Here is a 24402-nt window from a genome sequence, read left to right as displayed (position 1 = left end):
CAAAAAAAATTAGGAATTATAAAACTCAATGAGTATATCACTGCCTGCAAATTTGGTGATCGTACAGTAAGCCGTTTGAAAATATGAAGTCGGGGCCGAATGAGCACCCCCCCCCCCCCACCCCAGTCAAGGGAATGCCCAAAAAGCCCAGTCTGGATAAGTTAAGAAAGCTAACGACGTTTGGTGGCTCTAGCTTAAGCCGTCCAGACAATATGCGACATGGAAGTTGGGGCGGGCCCCCCGGTCTAGATAGGATTTATTATCATAGATGACTACTATGTGGGCTAACAGTGTCCGACATACGAATAGAAAATGCCAACAACATACACACATCATACACAACCAGATAAAAATGTGCATGTCTAATTACCTCAAAAAGAAATTTAACCCTATTCAGACCGGGCTTTTTGGGTTATCCATGAACCGGCGGGGCGGCTTTCGCTGAATAGGGTTAAAAATCGTTTGACTATCATCTTCTAAACTTTTTGAAACTCCACTAGAACTCCATCAAAATGGGAAAGAGTCAAAAGAGGAAAAAGCCGAGAAGGTAGATGGTGAGGTCATCCCCTGCGTAAAGACATCTCTGGAGCAAATCCCAGATGAGAAGTTAATGACAGATGTGGACGAGTTAATGCGGTAATTATTTTCTTTCTTATTTTCTTTTCTCACGCCACCTTCTATATGTATCAGTGTTTTAATGGCGACGTATCGAATGTCCGGTAAGCACAAACATTGAGTTTTAGCCTAAATATCCGTGTGGTTATCAAGTTTTAAGGCCTCCCTCCCTGACACATGTACATGACAGAAGTTTCTAACACAGGTCGGCCGGGTTGTCAGAGGGGTATCCACTTTCCCTGATAACCATACTATTTTCCGTGGAGTGTCCCTCATAAAGGGAGGCATGTCCTCTTTCCGAGAGGAATGTCCCCTGGAAAGTCAAGGAGTGTCACATTTTCTAGAGGAGGGAATATCCCCAAGCGATTGGTCGAGGTGATTTGGGTACTCTTGGTAAGTGACATATCAATGGAAATATGTGTTACTTAACATGCGTTCGTAGAACTCAACCTCCGTGAAATGGGTGAATGTGTGGTGGTAAGAGAGTGTTTTTATAGCTAGATATATGTTTTTATATCTCAGGGGCTAGCCTGATAGTATATGATACGTCCGATTGGCAAAAATTCCCGGAATTCTACAGGAATTTTCCCGCGCCTATGTAGTTGCATCATTCCTATGGAGTTTAATCATTTGGGTTGACAGATTGTCATGGTCCTTGGAATGATGATAGCTTTTGTCATGGGCTGTGAGAGAGCAAGTAAAATAGCTTTTGCAATAAAATTTGCATAACATGAATAGCATTATATAAATTTTAGCCTAAGCTACCTTCACGGCCCCCAAAAAATGAAAATCCGTTCTTCCTGTTTTAAGTTATCTTCTTTGGATTGTTTTGACAAAAAAGCCCCACGCAGATAGACAAACACACAAACGCTAGTGCAAGTATAAGCCATGAAATATATTGAGGTAACAAGTAAATAACATCTCTTATAACAATGTATATAAATCATTAGGAATATGCACAATGTGAAAATTTTTTAAAACAAATCATGTTACCGATTTCTTTTTTAAAACACCGATTTATTGTCACAAATCTATAACAAGCAATGACTTACAAATGGTATGTTTTTTTTCCAGGAAAATTGGTACAGATATGACGGACTTAAATTCCGAAATCAAGACTTTTCTCCGTATTCATCACATTAGTCAAGACACCGTGTCAAAACAAATCGGCACCAGCCAGAGTGTGGTGTCAGCGTTTCTTTTACATGGTCGAGGGCTGAAACCGGTCAATAAAAGAGCTCTCTATACTTGGTACCTGAGGCAGAAGAGGAATATGTCAGGGATATCAGGTACTTCAGTTATCTTTATTCGGATAAAATAATATTTCTCAATACGAGAAAGAGACAGTTATCACTGAAGTACAGTCTAAAATGACAATACTACTCTGTACACATCCTAGCGTATCATTATTGCCTTATTTCAATTGATTGTATTTAACCGTGGGATTACGTACTGGTTTTGATTTAGGACTGTATCAATACTGGTAACCTGCAGGCAAATGTTAATGGAGTTGTAAATTTTAACGAAAGTTGACTATTTCCTAAGGCTGCTTGTATACATGTATCTTTTAGATACCAATTGCAGTCAGCAAAGTACCACGAAGAGGACATTCGATTTGACAAATGATAGCACTGCTCATGGCCTTGACCACAAGCAGCGCAGGTTTATGGTGAAGTGGCCATCAGCAGCTACAGTGATACTGGAGAGGTTCTTCCAAATGGATAAAAACCCCACCGAGAACCAGAGAGAGGAGATTGCACGTGTCTGTAATGACGAGTTACAAAAAACAGGTATGGTGTTGCAAACTTATTTAAAAGACTTTCCTTAACCTGGAGGATTACTGTCCAGGGAACAACCATAATCATAATCTAGTGCAGTTGCTCCCTGCTGTCCCCTGACAGGACTTTGGCACATAAATTGACTCTCCAGACCACATAAACTAATTAAAAACATGGAAAGTTAAACCTTGGCTGCAGGCAGAAACAATGACAACACATAACAGACAGTTATTTGCATATTAACCGTCAGGTCCGCTTGAAAAAAATTGAACTTTTACTAGTTTTAATTAAATGTTGTCAAGTAAGGTGGCCCAGTGAGTTCCAAGATGGCTGGATATTACATAGAGCAATATCCACCACTACAGTTTTTATGGTAGAAAGATCAACTAACACACATTAACCAGATTTTCCGTTATTTTGAATTCAGTGTTATGTTGTTCTTTATCATTGTCTAAGCAAGGGCTGGATTTAAAAAAAAATACCAATATCCTTTGTAAAAGCTATATATTCTTATGCAGATAAGAGCTGCTACTACCGATACTGTTTGGCCAAAAAAAGGGAAAGGTTTAGCACACAAAACAGTATTACTTAAACAACTAAAATAGCCTACATAAACATGATACTACATGTAGTGTCGTAAATAAGGGATTTCAGTTTCAAATTTGAACTCACAGCTTATTTATCATACAAAAGCCCTAGTTGCAAGGGGTTTATCACTTACATTGCTTTTTACTCACAGTTGTGTTCCTAGAAATATGGAGAACGTGTATAAAAAGTGACATAAAAACTGAAGTTTGTTTCTTTTGATGTTTGCTATGGAATAATTCAAACCACAACAACAATCGTAACAAGGTATTAAAATAATTAAGTTAACTTATTATCATGTATGATAGACATTTATATTAGATATTTTATGTTTGTTTGTACAGGTGAAGAGTACCCTCATGGCCAGCTGATGACATCAGCGCAAGTCCAGACATGGTTCATGGATAGGTGGTTTCAGGATATAACAAAGCACCAACGAAGTTAGCTTTGCGGAAATAGGTTTCTTAAAGATATCAAAAAATCTTACACTACCAGATTTAACTAATCTCGACTGGAATACCTGGGGCCGGGGGGGGGGGGTTGTTTTGACTTTTGTCCCTTCGTAATTTCAAAACGGCTTGGGTTACAATGATAAAAATTTGGAAGTGGCAATGTACTAGCAAAGCTTTATGTTTTCTGTAATGTTGGTAGCGTTCTGACGTAATATGACGTAGTAATACGTGATTATGACGTCATAGTATCATATGTTTGACTTAAACCGTCTATATATAGAATTTCCGCTTTACGCTACCTTATTAGTATGTAAGTCTGCCAAGCCTTTTGTTACCAATGTCGACGACACTGAGGCATATATAACGTCATAAAATTACGTCATTTTTTTTTCTTGGAATTGATGCCAACAAAATTTAAGGAAAAGTCACCAAGTTTCGTAGTTCTAGCACACGTCGTTCGACAGTCCTACGACGTCAAAGTTGGTGCTGGAACTCCCCCCCCCCAACTAGATAGGGTTAATAAGTAAATAACAGTCGTCCTATCATTTCGCCTCTTACTTCAATAATGGGTTTTTATCAGACAATAAAGATATAAAATGAATTACTCGATCGTAGACCTTGCATTATGAGTTGAGGTTCAGTTGCAAAAGGTAAACAAGGACTGGCAGTAAACCTAGGAGTATGTTCATTGCATGGTCTTTAATGTCGAGTTGTATTATTCAAACACATGCTATCATTTTAAACCTTAAACCAACGTATGGGGTCAATACAGACGAATATAAATGTATGTCATTGTGACATTTCTAGTTGAAAACAAAAATTCCTCCCATAGTTTGTTTGTATATATGTCTTATTAGTTTGCATACGTTTTACCGAGAAAGGCTCATTGTTGATTAAATCATCCTGGGAAGTTTATCCATTGTCCAGCGGAGTCAAAACTGACAAGGGGAAAATGTGATTTTTTATTTTTTCAAACAAAATTTCGAGACCAACACCTTGACTACTTATCGTATGACTTTGTTTTCTGACAATGAAGTACTTATAAGACAAAATAAAGGTAACAACTGTTGTGTTATTGTCAGGCCATATGGCGATATTATGATCGATGACGTCATCAAATTGAAATAAACTATGAAAAATGATGCATGAAATTTACGTTGAATTTTATAATATGTCATAAACAAGTGTTTTTGCCTAGAAAACCCTAAAACTTTATTGTTTATACCTAGATTGTTATACCAAAGACGCCTGTTCGAATTTCGTTGCCATGGCAACATGAAAAAAGGATGACCTTACTTTATCTAATTGCTATCAACATTTTCTGATAAGATACTAAGTTTTGTGGCCCTAGCCTCAGCCATTCAGGAGCTCTGTGATATAAAACCTCCCCCGTCTTCACTTTAAATTTGGTCCTTATGCTCTTTTGCATAAATGGTGATAATGACCTGCCATTATTTACACCTAATCATGTCAAAACCTCCCACATAGATTGATGAAATTATGCATATATACATATTACAAAAATATTCACAAAATATGTATTTTTCCAATCGTTATGGAGTCAGTTTTGACACCGTTTGGTAAAATTAGTCGTAAAAAACTACGGTGGTTTGAGGGTTAAACATTTTAAGAATTTTTACTTTCTTGCTACCTGTCACTTTACTTCAGTTCCCCAAAACCCCCTTACGGTTTTTATTTGACAACATTCCATAATATGCATTTCTCCTTTTAAAAAAAAAATTTGTTTTCCCTTCGTTTAAAGATATGATACTTATTAGATTGTGACTGAAGGGTAACCTCCGTCCACAAAGTATTGTGAACGGTTTATGCAATGAGTGTTCCCTCAAATATCTCTATTTTCCGTTTGCAACATTCGTATGTGGTTTGGCACGTCGTCTGTACTCAGTTGCGAAATGATGCACGTTCCTTTCTTTTCGCGTTTGATATTGTTATACTCGATGTAATAATTTCAGACATCACCCCTACGCCCTCCGGAATAATGGTCCAGGTCTTCATTATGAAGCCTGTGGTGATTGGATATCGTCAAGCAGATGTTGTCCTCGTCGACAGCTGTGCCATCTCTCCCACCCGGGTTTGTTTGCGCCGCCGGGCAGAAGGGGAATTTTCATTGAGGGGGGTTATATGTACTTGCATTAAATAAAAAAATAATTGGTCTAGAGTATATTTTCTATTTTTGGACTCGGAGGAGCGTGAGAGTGTATACGTGTTGGTTGTGTGGTGATTTGGTGGGTTCGTGATTGCTACTTGCCTCGCTTACAGTGAGTAACATAGTAACAGAGGTCTTTAGATCACATTTAATACTCATGAGTATTCCTTTTGCGGGGATTCATTCTTTTGAACATTTGATTTTTTGTGAATGCAAAAAATTAGCATATGTATGTATTTGTACATGGTGATGTATAACTTTAACTCATATATATTTATCATTGTAGACTGAGGAATTTTTTAAAATATACGTTTTTTGTTAAAGAAAACCTATATAATTTTAATTATTGTTATTTTTAATGCGTCACCTGTTTTCTACTCTATGTACTGGGTGTATTAAAGTTTTTACAGAAACACGGGAATTACAGACTTTTTGTTATTCATTATGTAAGGTAAATCTGTACATGCATAAATAAATTTAATTAAAATCTTCTCTGTGTAAGCAAGTTGCTTTAAAAATTACAAGAACCTTTTGTTCCATCTTATCTAAAACTTATTTTTTGTCCTTATGTTATGACCTGCCCCTGCTACCTACGAATGCCTGAACATGGTATGTCAAAGAGTCGTATGGAGTCGAAGAAACCATAAGTTTGTTCGAAAAACTCTTACGAAGACGAAATTAAGTTCAGTGCAAAAGATTTTAAAAATCTGTAGAGCAAATAAATGCTTCATGGAGGCCCCAAACCGAGCAATTAAACCTAGAATTACACAACCATATTTTTCTATATTGATATAGACAAAATATTTAAACATGTGACAAATCTGAAGCTCATCATTACGTAACAAAACATAATAATAATGTCTTGAATTTGACTATATTGGCTGTAACCATAAAAAAAGGTCTTTCAAGAAAACTTTAAGGCATGCTCCAAAAATATAACAGCAAGTGCAAATATCAGAATGATAATGTCTGTGACGACTTTTGTTGCCAATAGTGACATCATTGACGTCAATTTATATAACGTCATAAAGTAACGCCAACACATCACTGCATGAAATCTTGGATTTACCATACTTACCATGGATTTGTAAATTCCTGGTAAATGTGATACACAACATTTACCGACAAATACCTAAAATTCACCCGGTAAATATGTGTAAATATTAGGTAAATATTAGCCTCAATCTACAGTATATAAGTTATAAAAGACTCTTCCCCGTTCTGACATATTAAGCCCTTAGCTATGTACTCAAGACCTCCTGTATAAGCTACCCTAGCCCGAAGTGTCTGTCAGTGCCCCCGGATAACAGCGTGAATAAGAATCAGCTTAACCTTGGATAAGGACCCTGGATAAGGACCCTGGATAAGAACCCTGGATAAGGACCCTGGATAAGGACCCTGGATAAGGACCCAGGATAAGGACCCAGGATAAGGACCCTGGATAAGAACCCCACATAAGGACCCTGGATAAGAACCCTGGATAAGGACCCTGGATAAGGACCCTGGATAAGGACCCTGAATAAGAACCCTACATAAGGACCCTGGATAAGGGTTGAAAGTTAAGTGGATACGTATATAGAACATGTGGAGGAACACCGGACAATACTTCTGCCAGGGTAAGTTGGCAATATTTATGAGTGTGTAGTATTTTTTTAGAAAGGAATTGTTGAACAACTGAGATAAAATGTATGCATCTACTACATGGACATGTCAAATTATATTTTTGATCTATTTGCTGATGCAATCATTTGATGCTGTGTTCGTATTACAATAATTTTTCAGACCATTACTTTCCACCCCACCCGTTCGGATTTATAGTACATGATTTATAACATATTCTGTTCCTGCCTTTCTTATCACTTGAAACTGCAGTAGATACGGATGTTACCAATATTTAGACGTATTAGACTTAGACAAGTTTAGTCTTATTTCTCGCAAATTTATATGTTCGTATATTAGTCGTCTTCACTTTCCGAATAAACGTTTCCGTTGTTCGGATTTGTTACGAATCCGTTGTCGGATTCGCCTGCATTCGCTTGAATTCGCCAAGAATCCGGGAAATACCTGTACGTATTCATCAGGATTCCAGATCATTTCGTGTAGTGCAACCCATCCAGAGCCAAGTAACAACATTCCTGCATAAATTATGCTTAATTTCTGTCATAGCAGGTCTATTGGAAGTCATTCGACTGTTATGTATTGGGGCCCAAGTCAGGTTTGAGAACACCCCAACGAAGAAAGGCCCCAATCCTGGACGAATGTTACCATGCAAGAGTATACCATTGGTAATTAATATCAAACACTAGTTTTAGCCGTCGTATGAAGGTGTGTATGTGCGCGTGTGGAGAAACACATGGGATTTACCTTTTTTATTGAAAACAACAAAATCTATAAAATTAATGTGCAGATGTAGCTTGGCAACATTTATGAAAACTATCCGATATGAGACATAAGTATTTTGGCATTTAGAGGAGGCATACATCCATACCAGGCACTGAGTAACACATTGGCTAAAATGGTAAGTCTCATTTCTATATGTAATTCTATTCATAACGTTACTCTTGGTTGGTTTTATATTCGAAAGTAACATATTTTCATGTATCACATTTCCGATTTCAAAGGAAATTTAACCACGAAGAACGGTGCAAATACGAGTTATGTGTTACGTCTAGTGATATACTTGAGGTTTACTTGACGCTGATTGTGCTATAGATTATAATAATTGATAGAATATGTCGGAAAATCTGGGGCAAGACCACGCACATTTCTTATATCCTCAACATGCCTGCATCTATGGTAATTTAGCACCTGTTCTGATGAGCCGTTTGGCCCCACATTGTACCACATTTGCCAGGACAACCGTCATATAGTGAGTGTTTCCATACATTCAGTAAGGAATTCGCAGGCAACAAAAGTACATCCGAAAAAAATTGATTGCTTGTAATGCCGTAATTGTTCTTAATTTTCTGCGCCATAGAAAAAGACGCATTTCCTACAATAAATGCCTTTGAAATCATTTTTAATAACCTATAAAACTTCGATTTGTTTCAAGCTTAGAATATTGACATGGAACATTAATTACGCCCGGCTGTATTTTCCGCACACAGAAAAAAATACATTAGACATATAACAGAAAACTACATTCGTAGTGACAGACGCACACACACACACACACACACACACAGTGACACACACACAAACACACACACACACACACACACATACACAAACCAATCTTTATAAGACGGCTAGATCCAGTTGTTGATATTAGTTAATAACAATGTAATGTTGGCCATCATCATCAAGGTCCTGCGTTTGGTAGGGACTTTTCAAGCCCTATCTTGTGCCCCAGCCAATGCATTACAGTAGAATGACTGAATAGACGTGCTCTGGCAGAAAGTACACATGATTTTGCATGAATGTTGTCAGTTGGTTGGTATTGGCGTATTAGAAAGCACCGTTCCAGTACAAAGATAGTACGGTTCAGTATGGCCCTCTGTTGGACTGATTATCCACTTAAGACTCTACTAGACAGTTTTTGTTGTCTGTACTGTGCCGCTTTTTCCACCAATGCGACGAGGTTTTGCTATACATGATGTATGACCGAATCTGTCCCTGCCTTTCTTTCCTATTCAAACTGATGATGTATTACGATAACCTGACTTGTCCAAAATCTTACTTACAGACAGCCAGCGAGGTATACACGTCTGTGTAGTCTTGCTGTACAAGAAACCTTTCATACTGTAGGCTATTCGCCGGTACTTTTATAGTTAGTTTACAATAAGAAATGAGTCTGCTGTTAGCCTCGGTCCACAGAAGGAATTTTCCTAGTCCCGCCTTAGTAGCGAGGTTACTGGTGTTTTCCTCTTAGCCCTAAGACAACTTTACAGAAATGTGCTTGCTCCAGTTCTGGGGGACTGTCCTTTGCACTAGCATTGCCCCATACTTCTGCACTATACAATCATATTGGTACAACACATGCGTCAAATACCTTACATTGCATTGACACTGAAGAATCGTGTCCTCCAAGAGATGTCCTTATGATGAACAGCGCTCTTAGGGCCTTCTTTTGGAGGGTGTTATTTTCAGATTTTTTTTTTTTTTTTTTAAGTTCACTGTTAGTTTTCTCTTGTTGCAGTTAAGACCGAGAATATTGAGTGCGTTCTGCAGGCTACGTTGACATGTTGAGAAGATGACAATGTCATTAGCATAAGATAAACTTGATACCCAGAGTGAATGAAGAATAGGGGTATCCACTTCTCCTGTATTGAGATCATTTACTAAATCGTTAATGTACAGATTAAATAAAAGGGGGCACCAAGCCCTGTCTCACACCAATCTCTATGGAATATTTTGTACTAGAACCTCTATTGGTTTTTTCATGCTTCTAAGTGAGTCTATAAACTTTTGATGATATGGAAGCATTTCAATTTGTCATTTGATAGAAGTTTGAATGGAAGACCATGGTGTCAAACGGAATCGAAGGCCTTTGAAAGGTCAAGAAAACAAGCAAAAATGCGTTTTTCTGTGTGTATTTAAAAACTAGGGATTTTAATATAAAAAGTATTATCTGCTTTTCTGAAATTTTCTGAATCCTTCAACACATCATTGTTTCAGTATAAACCCAGTTCAATTGATCAATATAAACCCAGTTCAAAACTTTTATACAATAGCCTATTTCCTGTAAACATTCATGACATTTCTGGCAAACGTTAAAAGCCTCATGTCGCCTCATTTTGTAACTTGATGAGCGCGCCCCTGGGATTCCTCGGTCGGTTTCGGGAACAGTAAACGCACAGGCTCGCGTCGCCTTCCCTTGGCGAACCCGCTCGTGTTCACCGATGACTGGTCCTACCGCAGGCTCCCGTCCACTTCTCTCGGCGAACCCGCTCGTGTTCACCGATGACTTGTCCTACCGCAGGCTCCCGTCCACTTCTCTCGGCGAACCCGCTCGTGTTCACCGATGACTGGTTCTGCCGCAGGGCGAGGGATGACCCCTTCATAGTGGTTGGTTTGTGTCTTACAAATATTACTCATTAGCTGTCAGACTAAACTCTGAGGAAAAAAAATAGCCGAACAGTTCAGTGTGCAGTCATTGACCAGGGCGCAGCGAAAATGTTGTCGGTGTCACTTTCTAGACGAATTCTCAAACCGTTGCGTCAAAAGGCGAAGTAGTTAAGACATCGGACGCGAGATTGACAGGTCGCGGAATCGGTTCCTAGCTTTCCTTGCTGAACGTTGACTTTCCTTACATTCCAGTCGTCCAATGCTCGAAAAACGAATGCGAATAAAATAAAATAAAATAAAATAAATAAAAAAAAATAACAATAGGAACCTGAATGGGGGTGAGAATCACCGTGTAAGGGGAAGGTAGGGCTGCCAATACCGCGCACATGGTGAACCATACCAACCCCCAAAAAACTAAGTATACGGTTTCAAATCTAATCTACCTTTGTGTGATACAACATTTTTTTAGAAATTAAAGCATGATAAAAGCCAACCCCTCGTTTTGCTCCCTGATTAAATACTCGGTTGTATTGTAAGCAAAGAGGCTTCCTGACTGTTGCGCAACTGTCCCAGAATGTAGCACGGGGAATTAACGCAGTTTGTAGAGTGGAGACAAGCGTTTATACAACTCCTGTCTGGTACCCCATTGAACTGCCTAGAGAAAAATGACCTCGATTGTCAGGGACACTTGAGAGGTGATTGATTATTCCACTTGATGACGTTACTAGATAGGTTTGGGGTCCTTTGTAGTATGGCATGGACAGTTTGCCTCATTCCTTGTAGAATAGACCGGTGTCCTTGTAGAATAGACCGGTAGTAAAGTAACCAAAAATTAAGGATGCTTTCTGATAACCGAAAGGAACTTCTTCATATGTCGGTATAACATTTCATTCACACTATGTGTAAGACAGGGAACGATGGGTATGTGCGGAATGTAGACGTGACACCATTGTATCCAGTTATTGATAACACACAGTGAAATGTGGTTTGAGACGCGGTTTGGAGTACTCGAGCACAACACGTCAGTGTGTCCATATAGACAGTTTTGCACGTAATATGCCGCTTTCATGGGACCAAAAATCGTCAAAACAACGTTTTATATCATCATCAATTGTTATGTTTACCTTTGATATCCCAAAAACCAGAAATTCCGCCTGAATTTGTGTCCATAAGATATATGTCACCTACACGTTCCGATCCGAGTTTTGTCTAGTCCCAATAGCCATGACACATAACCGTGGCAGCTTTATTATGGTTAAGTAGTAATTTTAGACCACATGCTTTACTAAAATTGTCACCGCTTTGCTAATTTGGCATTGTTTTTTTTGCGTTTCGTCGCCCTGCGGCGACGAAACGCCATGTATTGAGTTTTACCTTCAGTCCTTCAATGATGCTTCGATGGATCGATGCATGCATGCATGCCTGAATGGTACTTGGTTCAACACTGTGTAGCATAGGATGAAGGCCCTCTATGTTTGTTGTTCAACCATTGCCTTATATGGCAAGACCTTCACGATTGTTGCGTCAGCCTGAATTGTACGTGACATATGCAACCGCATGTAGCCGCTACGGAAATGTGAATTTTCTGATGGAAAAAGCTGAAGACACATTATACTTTCATAGGTAGATTTCTAATATATTTCATAATGTAATCTAATCTTAGGCTATTATTTTTATTCAATGATATTAAGGGATTGTAAGCTTATCTATTTCATTTGGCGCTATTTCAATTGGTTATTTGCGTTTGGTGACCACTATAGAAGGCGACAGACTCCATTCACATCCACCATTTTGGAACGAACGCTGTGAGGTAGGACTGTTCGGAAATACCATTGCATTGTGGTTTCGGACTTCAATATCCTGGAAAATGGCCATATTATATCTATTCCACAAGATTGCACAAGAAAAAAAGTGATTTTATCAAGAAAGCGACCGAAAATCGACATAAATAATACTATGTAGTGAGGTTAAAGCATTATGTACACTCACATATAATACACGTTACAACTTAGCTCAATCGGTAAAGCCACAGGTCTTCAGATCCGAAAGTACCTGGTTCGAATCACCGAGAATGGATTTTTTTCTTTTTGAATATTGAAGATAATATACAAATATTCTATTTGTTTATTGATATCATATTTCTATATCTCATTTTTTTTTATTATTTAAGAAAAAGTGATTTTATCAAGAAAGCGACCGAAAATCGACATAAATAATACTATGTAGTGAGGTCAAAGCATTATGTACACTCACATGTAATACACGTAACAACTTAGCTCAAACGGTAAAGTCACAGGTCTTCGGATCCGAAAGTCCCTGGTTCGAGCCCAGGAGTGGATTTTTTTTTTTAAATATTGAAGATAATATATAATTATTCTATTTATTTATTGATATTATATCTTTATATATCATTTTTTTTATTATTTTAGTATTCATTTCATATATGCAAGGCCTTTGTTTTATGAACATAGATTCCAAACCCGGCATTCGAATTTTTCTGTTCATGGTAATGGAAAATACCGTGCAGCGGCTCCCATGCGCGGTAAGATGATTCTCGCAAAACACTCGCCACTAAACTACTATTCATGATGTAAACAGAGGCTCTTGATGTTGTTTGCATGAAACTCCATGAAAAACAGCGATCCTTTCTTACAGTAGCAAATGCTCCATTGTTCAGTATCGACTTCATTCAGAAGTTTTCAGACAACACGGACGTGGAAAGTCACACCGCTCGACACAAAAGTATGGAAATTTTCATGAATATTAGCAAAATTATCCAGGAAAGCAAGGAAGAAATGTTGTAAATGCGGAAACCAGTATAATAGAGATGAGGTAGCTGTTAATTGGTTTGGATATTTGTTTGACATTTGGTAGTCAATTTAGATAGAATCTTGTCACAGTGCTGATGGTGCTTTTTCAAGTGTACATAAGTACCTGAGTACTAGTATATTAATAGATTTTATAATGAACTTATTGTACATTTTAAAATAAAGTTGTAAGCCAAGACCAGCTATTAAACAGTACTCCTTTCCAAAATAACAATTTTTCTTATAGACGCAACAGCCCTTGAGTGACTTTTTCTAACAGATTTTACTTCAAGAAAAAGACAGTTCACACTCATAAACGTAGACGAAACGCCAGCTTTTTTTAAAAGCACTTGTTTTCTTTGCATTAAAAACTACCGGTCGTCACATATGTAAACAGTGCTCCTGCCGGGCGACAGACGTCTCGTCTGTTGTAGTGAACACAACACTAACACTGCTCTACTGTGATGCAGTATGTTGCTACGCCAGCTTCAAACAATCTTTCTATCATGAGATCCCTCTTTGTCTAAAAATATGTATAATAAAACAAGTTATTGCAATGACATCACCCTCAGCAATCCTGTTTGCAACCTTCTGTTAGATGATAAATAGAAATATCAATATTAAACAGGTGAAGCACCAAAACTATTCAATACCTTTTTTTCTAATCATGACGTAAATGTGGTTGGAGTACAAAACTATGGATCAGCAACGTCATGGCTTGTATTTCATCAGATGATCAGTCTTTTAAAATGCCGGTCTTCGTTTGTTTTTTTAACATTCGGGATATGTTTTGCATGTGTTTCTAAAACTGCCATTACATGGAAAAGATATGAAAGTGAGAACCGAAAATAACACTTCGCATCTTTGTATTATATGTTGTCACCTCTATTATTATATATAACCAATACTCTTGATATTGTGCGTGAACTTATGTTGAAATCGTGCGTGGTCCTAACATGCAAGTCAGACGTGGAATAAGACGTACAGCCTCAGGAAACTCCTGGTATATAGCGAAGACAGCAGCTCAGAACTGTACTCTGTGCAAGGTATACTAGGACGACCCGATACGCCGCAGATGCACGGGAGGAAATTAGGTACTAAAGTGTTTTTAGTGACCAGATGTGTTTAAAAAGTAAACAGACGACATTTTATTTTATTATTAACACACTTTAGCTTATAGCTTTAGCATAGTCTCAGAGTATCCTCTTGACTTATCTTTTGATAGTAAAACGTGTATCTGTCTCTTGTTTTTAGAGCCTTTAAATGGATCACAAGTATTTTTTCATTGGGTCATTGGGACGGCCCACTACTCTTTCTTCTCAGCCAGCGGCTGAATTGTACCGACCTTACAAAAGGCTAGCCTGAATCGCTAGGATCTGTAAACGCAGCCTGTATACAGCGTCTAGTGACCTCCAGGTGAATCCATAGGACTCTGAGTTTTGAACCACTCACAGTGTGCAGAACCCCTACCGTTTTGGGTAAGTCAGGTAAGTTCTTCTCCGTGCAACAGTTGTGGCTACCCTTAAACACGAGATCCCCATATGAGGGTATCCCCTTGCATAAGTTAGGTACCCCTTTTCACCCGAATGAAGCGAGGAAAGTCGCCGCCATATCGATAGAATAAAACAATGACTTCTGGATCATCGCCCAAGCACCTTGCCGTTAACGATTACGATCTCACAATAATTCATAGAAAGAGAAAGATCATTTTCGTTATTTAATTTACTACCTTTCAGTTGTTTAAGCATCGTTATATTTGAATTTATGTGAAGACTATTCTTATTTTTGATATTCTCAATGTGGCACTGTCAATATTATCTGTGTATATTTTGGATACGTATATTCTGTTGTCAGAATTATTTTGCATCATGTACGTGTAAAATATGTGTATATATTAATTAGGATGTACCTCGGTTATATGTTTTGTGTGACCTTGACCTGTCCCCTCATGACCTCAACGAAAAGCGGCCTGCGGACAGATTTGAGCTTTCATGAATAAACAAGGTTCAAACACGCGGGTAAACAGTGCCCCTGTTGGGTGATAGACGGCCCGTCTGTTGTAGTGAAAACACCATTAGCACAACATGTGTGTGATGTAAAACACGTCATAGTGTGGTGTTTAATTTGAAATCAGTATCAGTCATCTTATAACACATTTAGATTGGAATACTCATCTTCTTCTCAACATTTCGCTATAAGTATGTTTTCCCATGACATACTGAAGGCTGCTATCATCCACTTATATGTGACCATGCCAAATTCAGTTCAGGTCAGGCACTATATTATGCGTATAACATAGCTGACGGCCCAATTTATCGGACATGTTCACGAGGTACACCTGGTATTTTAGCGCACGGTTGTCAGTTGTCACCGACGACCCCATGCGAAAGATTAATTGGCGTCTAGCTTCAGGTGTGTTTTGTAGCGATCTAATGGGTCCTTTGTGGTGTAGGACGCTCAGTTCTGCAGATGTCATAGTCTGCAAACTGTGTTCTTATTACGTCTTATAACTAGTAACGTTTTGCCGACAAACTTTTCATTACTTGAGGGACACAAGGACTGGAAGTTTTCTTGGCGTATTTTATTTGGATTCAAGTAGCCGACCTGACTCACCAGGTCACCAATCCCAGCAGAAGGTCAGCATTGTTTTCCTTCCTTACCATAGGTGTTCGGTAGTTATTGTATTTCTATGAACCTACCAGCATGCGGGTGTGAAGTAAAGGTAGGCAGAATTATTTAACAAACAACTTGAAGAAAGATCAGCCATTTTCTACAATGCACTTGACGCAAATTTTAATCGCCGATATATAACAATATGTATTTTATATATTTTATTAACTTGCGTTGGTTTGAGGAATTTTAAACAATGCATATATTAAACAGGCTCAATGTTCAAGAGAAAAATGGGTAAAATGCCGCTTGGAAGGAAAAGAATTATGCTCATGGTATGCATGTCGTCAGACAGCTCATGTTTTCTGTGGCTTGGTCTTCAACTTGCTCGCGAGCGAAACGCTACAGTCGACTAGGTAATTTTACGTTTTGTGTACATCTTTATCTAAAGGTTGAGAAGCAAGTACTTATATCAAGTAAATAGTAAGGATGTAGACATATCAAGGATCTAATTTGTGTCCCTGGAATTGGAATTCATACAGCAGGAAATTATACAGCGTACAAATCGTTTTTTAACACGGCGAATGTATTGCTAGAATACGATGTGCTAAAACGTTTAATTAAAAGTAAGGTAACTCATGCCTGAGTTAGGTGAACAGAATCAGAAACGAACTGCATTCTAGAATAAGAACCCTGGTACTCTGTCACCTGGATTACTGTTCTCACAACAGTTCAAACATCACGCGCCCCCAAGTAACGCACAATATATGGAGCAGGTAGCAAGGCTTGTCCTAGGATGTGATACCAAGATAGGCAGTGCAACAGTGTTACATACATTATGCTATTGACTAGTGAATGAGAGAATCCAACACAGAACCTCTGCTTCATTTCGTAGGACACTAGACACAGGAGTGCCCAAAATGGTATAAACACACCTTCCAGTTAAACAACAGTCGGTACCAAAAATGATCAACAACAGCAAACTCTATCAAACCGCCAGAACCTAAAACCAATGCTAGAAGGAAACGTTGCCTCTACCTTATGTATCATGCAATACATGACTGTACATTCAATGTCTGACATACCAAACGGAGGAACTTCTTTTTGCAGCATAAATCTGTATCTTATGTATTTCAGTGTGATTGTTTTGCAGTTATTCTGTCAAAGGATATTGTGTTGGTGTAAACCAACCCTCAAAATTACGCTGGGTACTATTATAATGCAACATAAAAACATTGTACTAGGGGTCTTCTCAAAACTGTCTTAAACACCGAAATACCTGAAGTGTATAGACCTCAGGATTACTGATGCTGCTTTGGTACATCTCTTGAAATCGCATCGCGTGTTTTTCTTGTGTTGCGTTATTATTGCACCTGGTGGACTTTAGGAAAGTTCACGTTGGTTCCAGTTAAACACCACAGGAGTGTAGCGTACAGAAATGTCAAGACACTTGTGGATCCAAAAAAGTCAATGTTGATAAGTCTGTTTCTAGATCTGTTGATAATGTTCCAATTTCTTGTTGAAAATAATAGGTAAATAGATAATAAATGGTGATAAAACACTTTAGGAAACCTCAGCTCTACTTTTCTTTACCCCTTAACGGGTGTTTGTGCTAAAACTTTACAATTGGAGATCAGAAACAAAATACACTTTCGTCCTGGACCTCCGATCTGTGATGTCTACTTAGAAACCCGTTTTATGCTTCAATATCAAGTTAATTTTTCACTGTCAACTGGTGGTCAAACTTACAGACGTGTTTGGAACAAGAGACAGCCTCACACGGGAGGAAGAGCGAAGGTTGATCAATACCCCGAGTAGTTCAACGTGCCCTTTAAGCCCCCCGAACCACATCCCCTCTCCCCTTCTCTGGTTTTCCACAGCAAGCTCAGCGTACTTCAGCCTTTCCCGTTCATTGGCCTCTCTAATGGTTAAAAAATGATCGGCGAGCAAAATGTCACCGCTGATTTAATGTGACACCTTTTCTGATTTATTGGCGTCAGGTGTGCTTTTGTAGTGTTTTAATTTGAGTCCTTTGTGTACAGGACACGAAGTGTTTCCTAAATAGGTAAATGTAGTTACAACACCGCTCCGCGTGTTTAGTTCACTGGATATCCGCGGAGATTGGAAGTGTCATAGCTATAACTGCTAACGGTTTACTAAGAAACGTTCTTCATGGCGTCGGTTGGTTCTGAGGAGTTCTGTCGTGTTGACAGGGATTTTCCCGGGACTGTCTCATCACGTTAGTGTTTGAAGTCACAACAGCTAGAATATCAACAAACAAAATGATTAGAACCTTGGAAGCATATCATGGCTTTACATTGAAGTGCACTTGTTCTATACTGTACTATTTATTGTATCTAAAGCAAAACACCTAATATCTCCAGCTATGTAAGTCTGTACATCCCATGTAACACACAGACGTGTTTATATCCCTGCTGGCCTGATCAAGGTCATCAGTCGGTTCAAAAGGTCAGCATTGTTTTGTTTCCTTTACTTTAAGTCTTTTATTTCTTATATGTATTTCATATATTTAAAAGTTGATACCAAACTATGAAAAAACTACTAGTATTATGTATGCATATGGAGGCTACTCCGAAATTCAACTTGGAGGAAAAATGATAATCGGGAATTAAAAAAGCACCAAGTAAATCCAGGCCGGATAACAAAAGGAAAAAAAAATTGTATCAATCTAACTTTAGATTTCTTACCTAACGAAATATTTTCTACCGCATTCAAACATGTTAGAAACCTTTTTTTTAACCGCAAATGTATCATTTGCATTAGGTTCTAAACTGCAGTAACATATATTCACCATTTGTTCTAACATAGGGGAATATTTTTGTATTTTGGCTTGGAAGAGGGCAATTCACGAATCCCTGCCAAATACAAATTATACCTGTATACCTGTCCGACAGATCTCTACAAAAGAACAACCGGTGTTCATCTGTAAAAAAACAAGAAATATAAGAGTCAGACAGTAGAGGTCCACACCTAATGACATGGGGGGAGAGGGTGGGTGGGGGTGATCATGATTCAACATTGGACACGTGTTGAACATAACATAAATGTTTGACAATTGTTCTAAATGGTGATTTTCATACTGTATGAAACATGTTCAAACTTTTAATTTTCAATCAAACAATTTGAAACTATTTGACTGAAATATGCTTACTTGATAGAATAGGACGCTATGATAACATTTAAAAGATAGACAGTGTCCTGATATGTTTAATGTCAGAGAAAAGGTATCGGTATGGAATAAAGACCCCAATAATGGGAATTTTATGGAATTTATGTTGGAAAACCCTTACCCCCTTTGTCATCCCCTTCATGTAATGAGCGTGAGAATGATCACATCACTTCAAGAATGAGTTACTTAGAGAGAAAAATCTACATGTAGAATGTAGCTAGATGTTGCACCAAAAACTTGTTCAATTGCCAAGACAAAAATGACATTAATAAATGCTGTCATGAGACCGAATATAGTCGAAGTAAGAAAGCTGAAAAGTATCGGGTAGGTCTTGTTTCTGTTGCGCTAGGAAGTCAAGGAAATTAATTAAGTAGATTTAATGATGCCATACCATGAAAAATAGAATATTTCACTAATAATGAGATAAGATGCCATACATAACCCAACTTGCTGGCCTGGTTGTAATTGTTGTTTTACAAACTTAGCATAAATCAATTATAATGTGATTTTTCTCTCTGCGTCATGTGATATGGTATTATTGAACATCCAGTATAGGACCAAAGAGAGTGTAGCTAACAGAGATGTCAAAGTCAATCAACCTGTTTTTATTGGACATTTTTTAATCACTTTCAACATATATTTGTTAAGCACTCTATAATAATGATAAATGGGCACTCACTGCAGAAAACCTCAAAACTAATTTTTCTTACCCCTTTATATGCTTAAACTATAATAGAAAATTCACTTTCGTCCTCGTTCTTTACTTTGTAATGTCCAGGCAGAACCCCTTCTTACTTTATTCTTACGTTAAATATTATTGGTTTACTTTGCCAACTGGTGGCAAAGCTTTTAAACATGTTAGGAACAAAGGTCAAAACACTTGCACAGGGATAAACTGCACGTAACTCATTCGCAGTACGTAGCCAAACGTAATAAAAATATTTTAGAAGAGACCGAATATAGTTCACACATGGCTGTCAGGTGAAGTCAAGTCAAAACCAATATTACCTCCACATGTCGACTATCTAACTAGGTCAGAATATCGACTGATAGGCGAGGTTTTCCGTGGCAAGGGTCGTCAGTTTGATCGTAAAAAGAAACTTTTAATCCACTGGGTCTTTCCTTCATTATGGTATGGAGTATTGTGTACCAAATGATAGTTGTTGTTTTTTCTTTCACCGTCTTCTTTGACCATTGAAACGACTTTCTGACATTATATGGCATTCGTATACGTTTCCCAACATTATTATACGATCTATACTATATATTCGCTCCTTTTACAGCTGCTTTGTATGGTTTGCTGTATGGTTGATGCGGGTGAATGTTATCCGTATAATTAAATCAACATGGCCTTAATGGTGTACTTCTTACACCAATCATTTTATATTGTCAAGTATATAAAAACATAGAATGGCGCAGACAAGACGAAGACGCGCTAAAATTTAAACATGCTAGCGCCACGTTAAAAAAAGAACAAAGTTAAACTTAAAAATGCATATCGACACATAAACATATACAGTCAAACCTGCCCAAGACGACCACCCGGGGGACCGGAAAAAAGCGGTCGATTTGGATAGGTGGTCGCTGAGAAGAGTATCGACTCAAAACATGCCCGATGCATAGTATAAATGGTTTCCGTTGTGAATAATGGCAAATAGCAAGCACACGCACGCAAAGAGGTAAGTAAGCGAGGTCTTTAATGTCAAATACAACACGCACACGCACGCAAAAACGTACTGTAAGTAATAATCATCAGTAAGCATGCCGAATTCTAATAAATGAACAGAAATTGGAACAAATTGGATCAGGACGTTCCTACCTGCGCCAGAGAAACTCTACTGTCTACTCTAGTCTAAAAAAGATATAACGTTACTTTCTATAAATCGAATTTCTACCATACAATGAAGTACGTGCTGTACATGTTGCATTCTTGCGTCTACGGTTGTTAGATGGACCAGAGTTATATTAAGTTGGCTATATTAGTTGGCTATACAATTTCTCTCTGGAGGAGAGCAAGTCGGCAACGTTATTCATAACAAGAAGAGAACTGCCATGAAATCATCGACATTCAAGGTAGGTAAACATAACCGACGTTAGTATACGTACTGTACGTAATTTTAATAATAATAGCATCGTAATTGCAGTCAAAATCCGACGCAAACTGGCCGATTTCGGCACAAAATCGCGCTAGTTGTCATAAAAAATCGTAAGGTTGAAAATGACGCGGTCGTTATGTGTTCCAATTTTGGGCGGTCGCGGTCGCGTTGGTAAGGTGGTCGTTGAGAAAAGGTCGCTTAATGCTTACGTCAATGGAAAAAAAATCGGGACCGAGAAAAAGCGGTCGCTGAGAAGGCCAGGTGGTCGCTGAGAAGAGGTGGTCGCTCGGGCAGGTTTGACTGTAGATGAATATACACAATTTCAACATCAATTAAGGTTCATACTTTCTAACAGCGCAAATCATGGCACCACCTTCCTGTATTTAGGCCTCACTGGGTGGTCATGAATGAAGTAATTTAGCTTTGTGGTACATTAAAGTGCAAGTGTCAAGTTTGGACCAAGAAATTCTGACTTAAGCACATACTTTTACGATTTGTAGTAGAAAGATTTCTACAAAGAAAGGATTTACAAAGCAATAAGTGTTTAATAGAAGAAGTTGAGAATTGTGATGATTTCCCTCAGGAGGTGTACTCCTCTGAGTGATGCGGGTTGTTGACTCATGGTAGGTTTAGGTGTCATATTTGACCAAACTGACTTGTCACAATAGGCTAGTAGGTCTACATAATGATGTTTCCAAGGAGATCGTCGGGTATGTCAAGTTTTCTCTGCACTATTAATCGGGTCATTTACTAACATTTACAATCATTAAGACATTTACAATCATTTTGTTTTTTTCTGCTTTCTGGTTAACCTAATACATTCTTAGCTCAAAAAAAGCCAAGATCGATTAGAGATTTGTATCTAACGTTGTTCTGCACTCAAAGATGGAAGTTTGTCAATAATAACGGAATTAGATTAGATTCTATATCATAATTACTTCATCTCATGTGTTTATGTGTGGTGCGCCCATGTGTTATCTGTGGTATCACGAAGTGTAAACCTTTAACATTTAAAGTCATCACTATCTCACAGCTGACGAGGACAGAATATATTCCCAAGGTACCATTGGTGTTTTGATAAAAGGACCTTCTCTAGAATAGACTCTAACATTGCGACACGGGCACATCGTCAGTGATGACCCCGGGGTCAATGGGCGTTTCGGGCCTTTAATCACCAGACGGCCTGACACGGGCGACCTAGCCGAGGTTGAGCAATACCCCGAGCAGTGTCCAGGTGTCCTTTAAGCACCCCCCCCCCCCGAACCACATCCCCTCTCCCCTTCTCTGGTTTTCCACAAGCTCAGCGTACTTCAGCCTTTCCCGTTCACTGACCTCTCTACTGGCTCAAAATGGTCGGCGAGCAAAATGTCAGCGCTGACTTAATGTGACACATTTTTCTGATTTATTGGCGTCTGCCCCCAGGTGTGTTTTGTGGTACAGGACACGAAGCGTAGCCTAATGAGGCGGTTAGCCTACGTTACTGCTCAGCGGTTTTTACTAGCAGTGTTTTTGAGGCCTGCGGAGAAAGGAAGTCTAATAGCTATAACTGCTAACGTTTTTGTAAGAAACGTTTACGATGACGCCGGTTGGTTCTGAGGAATTCTGTCGTGCCGAGAGTGATGTTCCCTGGGACTGTTTCATTACGTCAGTGTTTGGAGACTAGACAAAAAAATGCTTAGAAACTTTGGAACATATCATAGCTTCACCATGACGCGTTTCTTCTCTTAGTAATTTTGTATACCTTAAATAGTACACTAAACTGCGTTTATGTCTGCGCTGACCTGACTTAAAGGTGAATTCTCCGTTCAGAAAGACGGCATTGTTTTGTCAACTTCACATCCAATGTTCTTTTTCTCTTATACAATTTATATACCTTGCGTGATACGGGGAAAAATTAAAGGGAGTAAAATTTATTACCAAGGCAGAAAAAAATTGTAGGGGAAAGTACTATGCATGTTCACCCAATGCTACTTCGAACTCAAGTCTGAAGGAAATAATAAGGATCGGACATCCCCCAAATCGTACACCCAGCAAAATAGTATGCTTGGATTACAAAAGATAAGTTAACTTGAGGAAAAAGAGTCAGTTTTACGACCCATTTTTATTTTTTTGCATTCTGCTCAAACATTTGAAACATTTGTGACAATATCACCGAGAGGGTTTTGAAATAATAGTTGTAATACGTTTGAACTATATAGAGTAAAAAAGTATTTTAGTCACTATAGTTCTAAATTGTTCAAACAATTTAGAACGAAAGTTTGAAGATGTTTGAACCTACACAATGTATTCACGTTTGTTAAAAACATTGGGAAATTAACAATACCTATATCTCTTTTTTTATTTTCAACCATCTATGTGTTTTTGTCATTGTTCCAGCATGTTCCAACAATTCGTGCCATTTTTTCCCTCCATAAAATATTTTATTGCCCCCATAAACAAAGCTGCTAAGCTGGGTCCTTTGTTTAGGTCTTGTATTTTTAGATTTAATTCAGAAGACACTGGTGAGTCTTTTGTGAGAAGGTGGCAGACAGACATGATTTCCTGTACTTGGCAGGGATGTGTGAATTGCCCTCTTTCCAGCCCACTGCCCCAGATACAAAACATTGTATCAATGTTCGAACGTGTGATCACTAATGATGAATCTTTGCTGGAACAGTCTAGAAACTAACAGAAATAATGCATTTGATATTAGAAATGTTTCTAACATGTGTGTGTATTACAGAAAATATTTAGAACATCACACAGATGTTATAAATAGTTCTAAACAGTATTCATCACAGTCGTATTGTTGCAAAGAGTTCCAAAATGTTAGAACAAAAGGCAAGAAACACCATCTTGGTAATGTGGAATTGACTCTATCTGAAGTAGGCAATTTGTAAACAATGTCTAACGTGTACTTACTATTTTCTACCATATTTAACATGTTACATCAGATATACTATATGTATGTGTTTTTCAAACTGTTGCAAAATATATTCACGATTTGTGTTAACATGGTATTTTGTTATTCAGGCACTGGGCTGGTAAGAGGTCAATTTACACATCCATACCAAGTACAGAAAGTTAGCCAGCTTCCCACAGAACGACCAGTGTTC

At 38.2% G+C, this 24402-nt stretch overlaps 1 protein-coding gene across 3 annotated transcripts in view; it reads left to right on the top strand.

Moving 5' to 3' along the window:
* The window catches only part of LOC118410926 (homeobox-containing protein 1-like), a 51140-nt gene extending 47688 nt beyond the window's left edge, over positions 1 to 3452 (top strand). For all 3 annotated transcript variants that reach the window (XM_035812843.1, XM_035812865.1, XM_035812854.1), the window contains 4 exons: positions 501 to 636; positions 1690 to 1904; positions 2187 to 2405; positions 3323 to 3452. In XM_035812843.1, coding sequence (XP_035668736.1) covers positions 501 to 636; positions 1690 to 1904; positions 2187 to 2405; positions 3323 to 3423 — 671 coding nt within the window. In that variant the 3' untranslated portion in view covers positions 3424 to 3452. The remainder of the gene's footprint in view (positions 1 to 500; positions 637 to 1689; positions 1905 to 2186; positions 2406 to 3322) is intronic.
* Positions 3453 to 24402: the final 20950 nt, after the last annotated feature.

This window comes from Branchiostoma floridae, chromosome 1 (assembly GCF_000003815.2).
Source record: "Branchiostoma floridae strain S238N-H82 chromosome 1, Bfl_VNyyK, whole genome shotgun sequence".
NCBI lineage: Eukaryota > Metazoa > Chordata > Leptocardii > Amphioxiformes > Branchiostomatidae > Branchiostoma > Branchiostoma floridae.
This window is presented reverse-complemented; position numbering and strand designations above follow the sequence as displayed.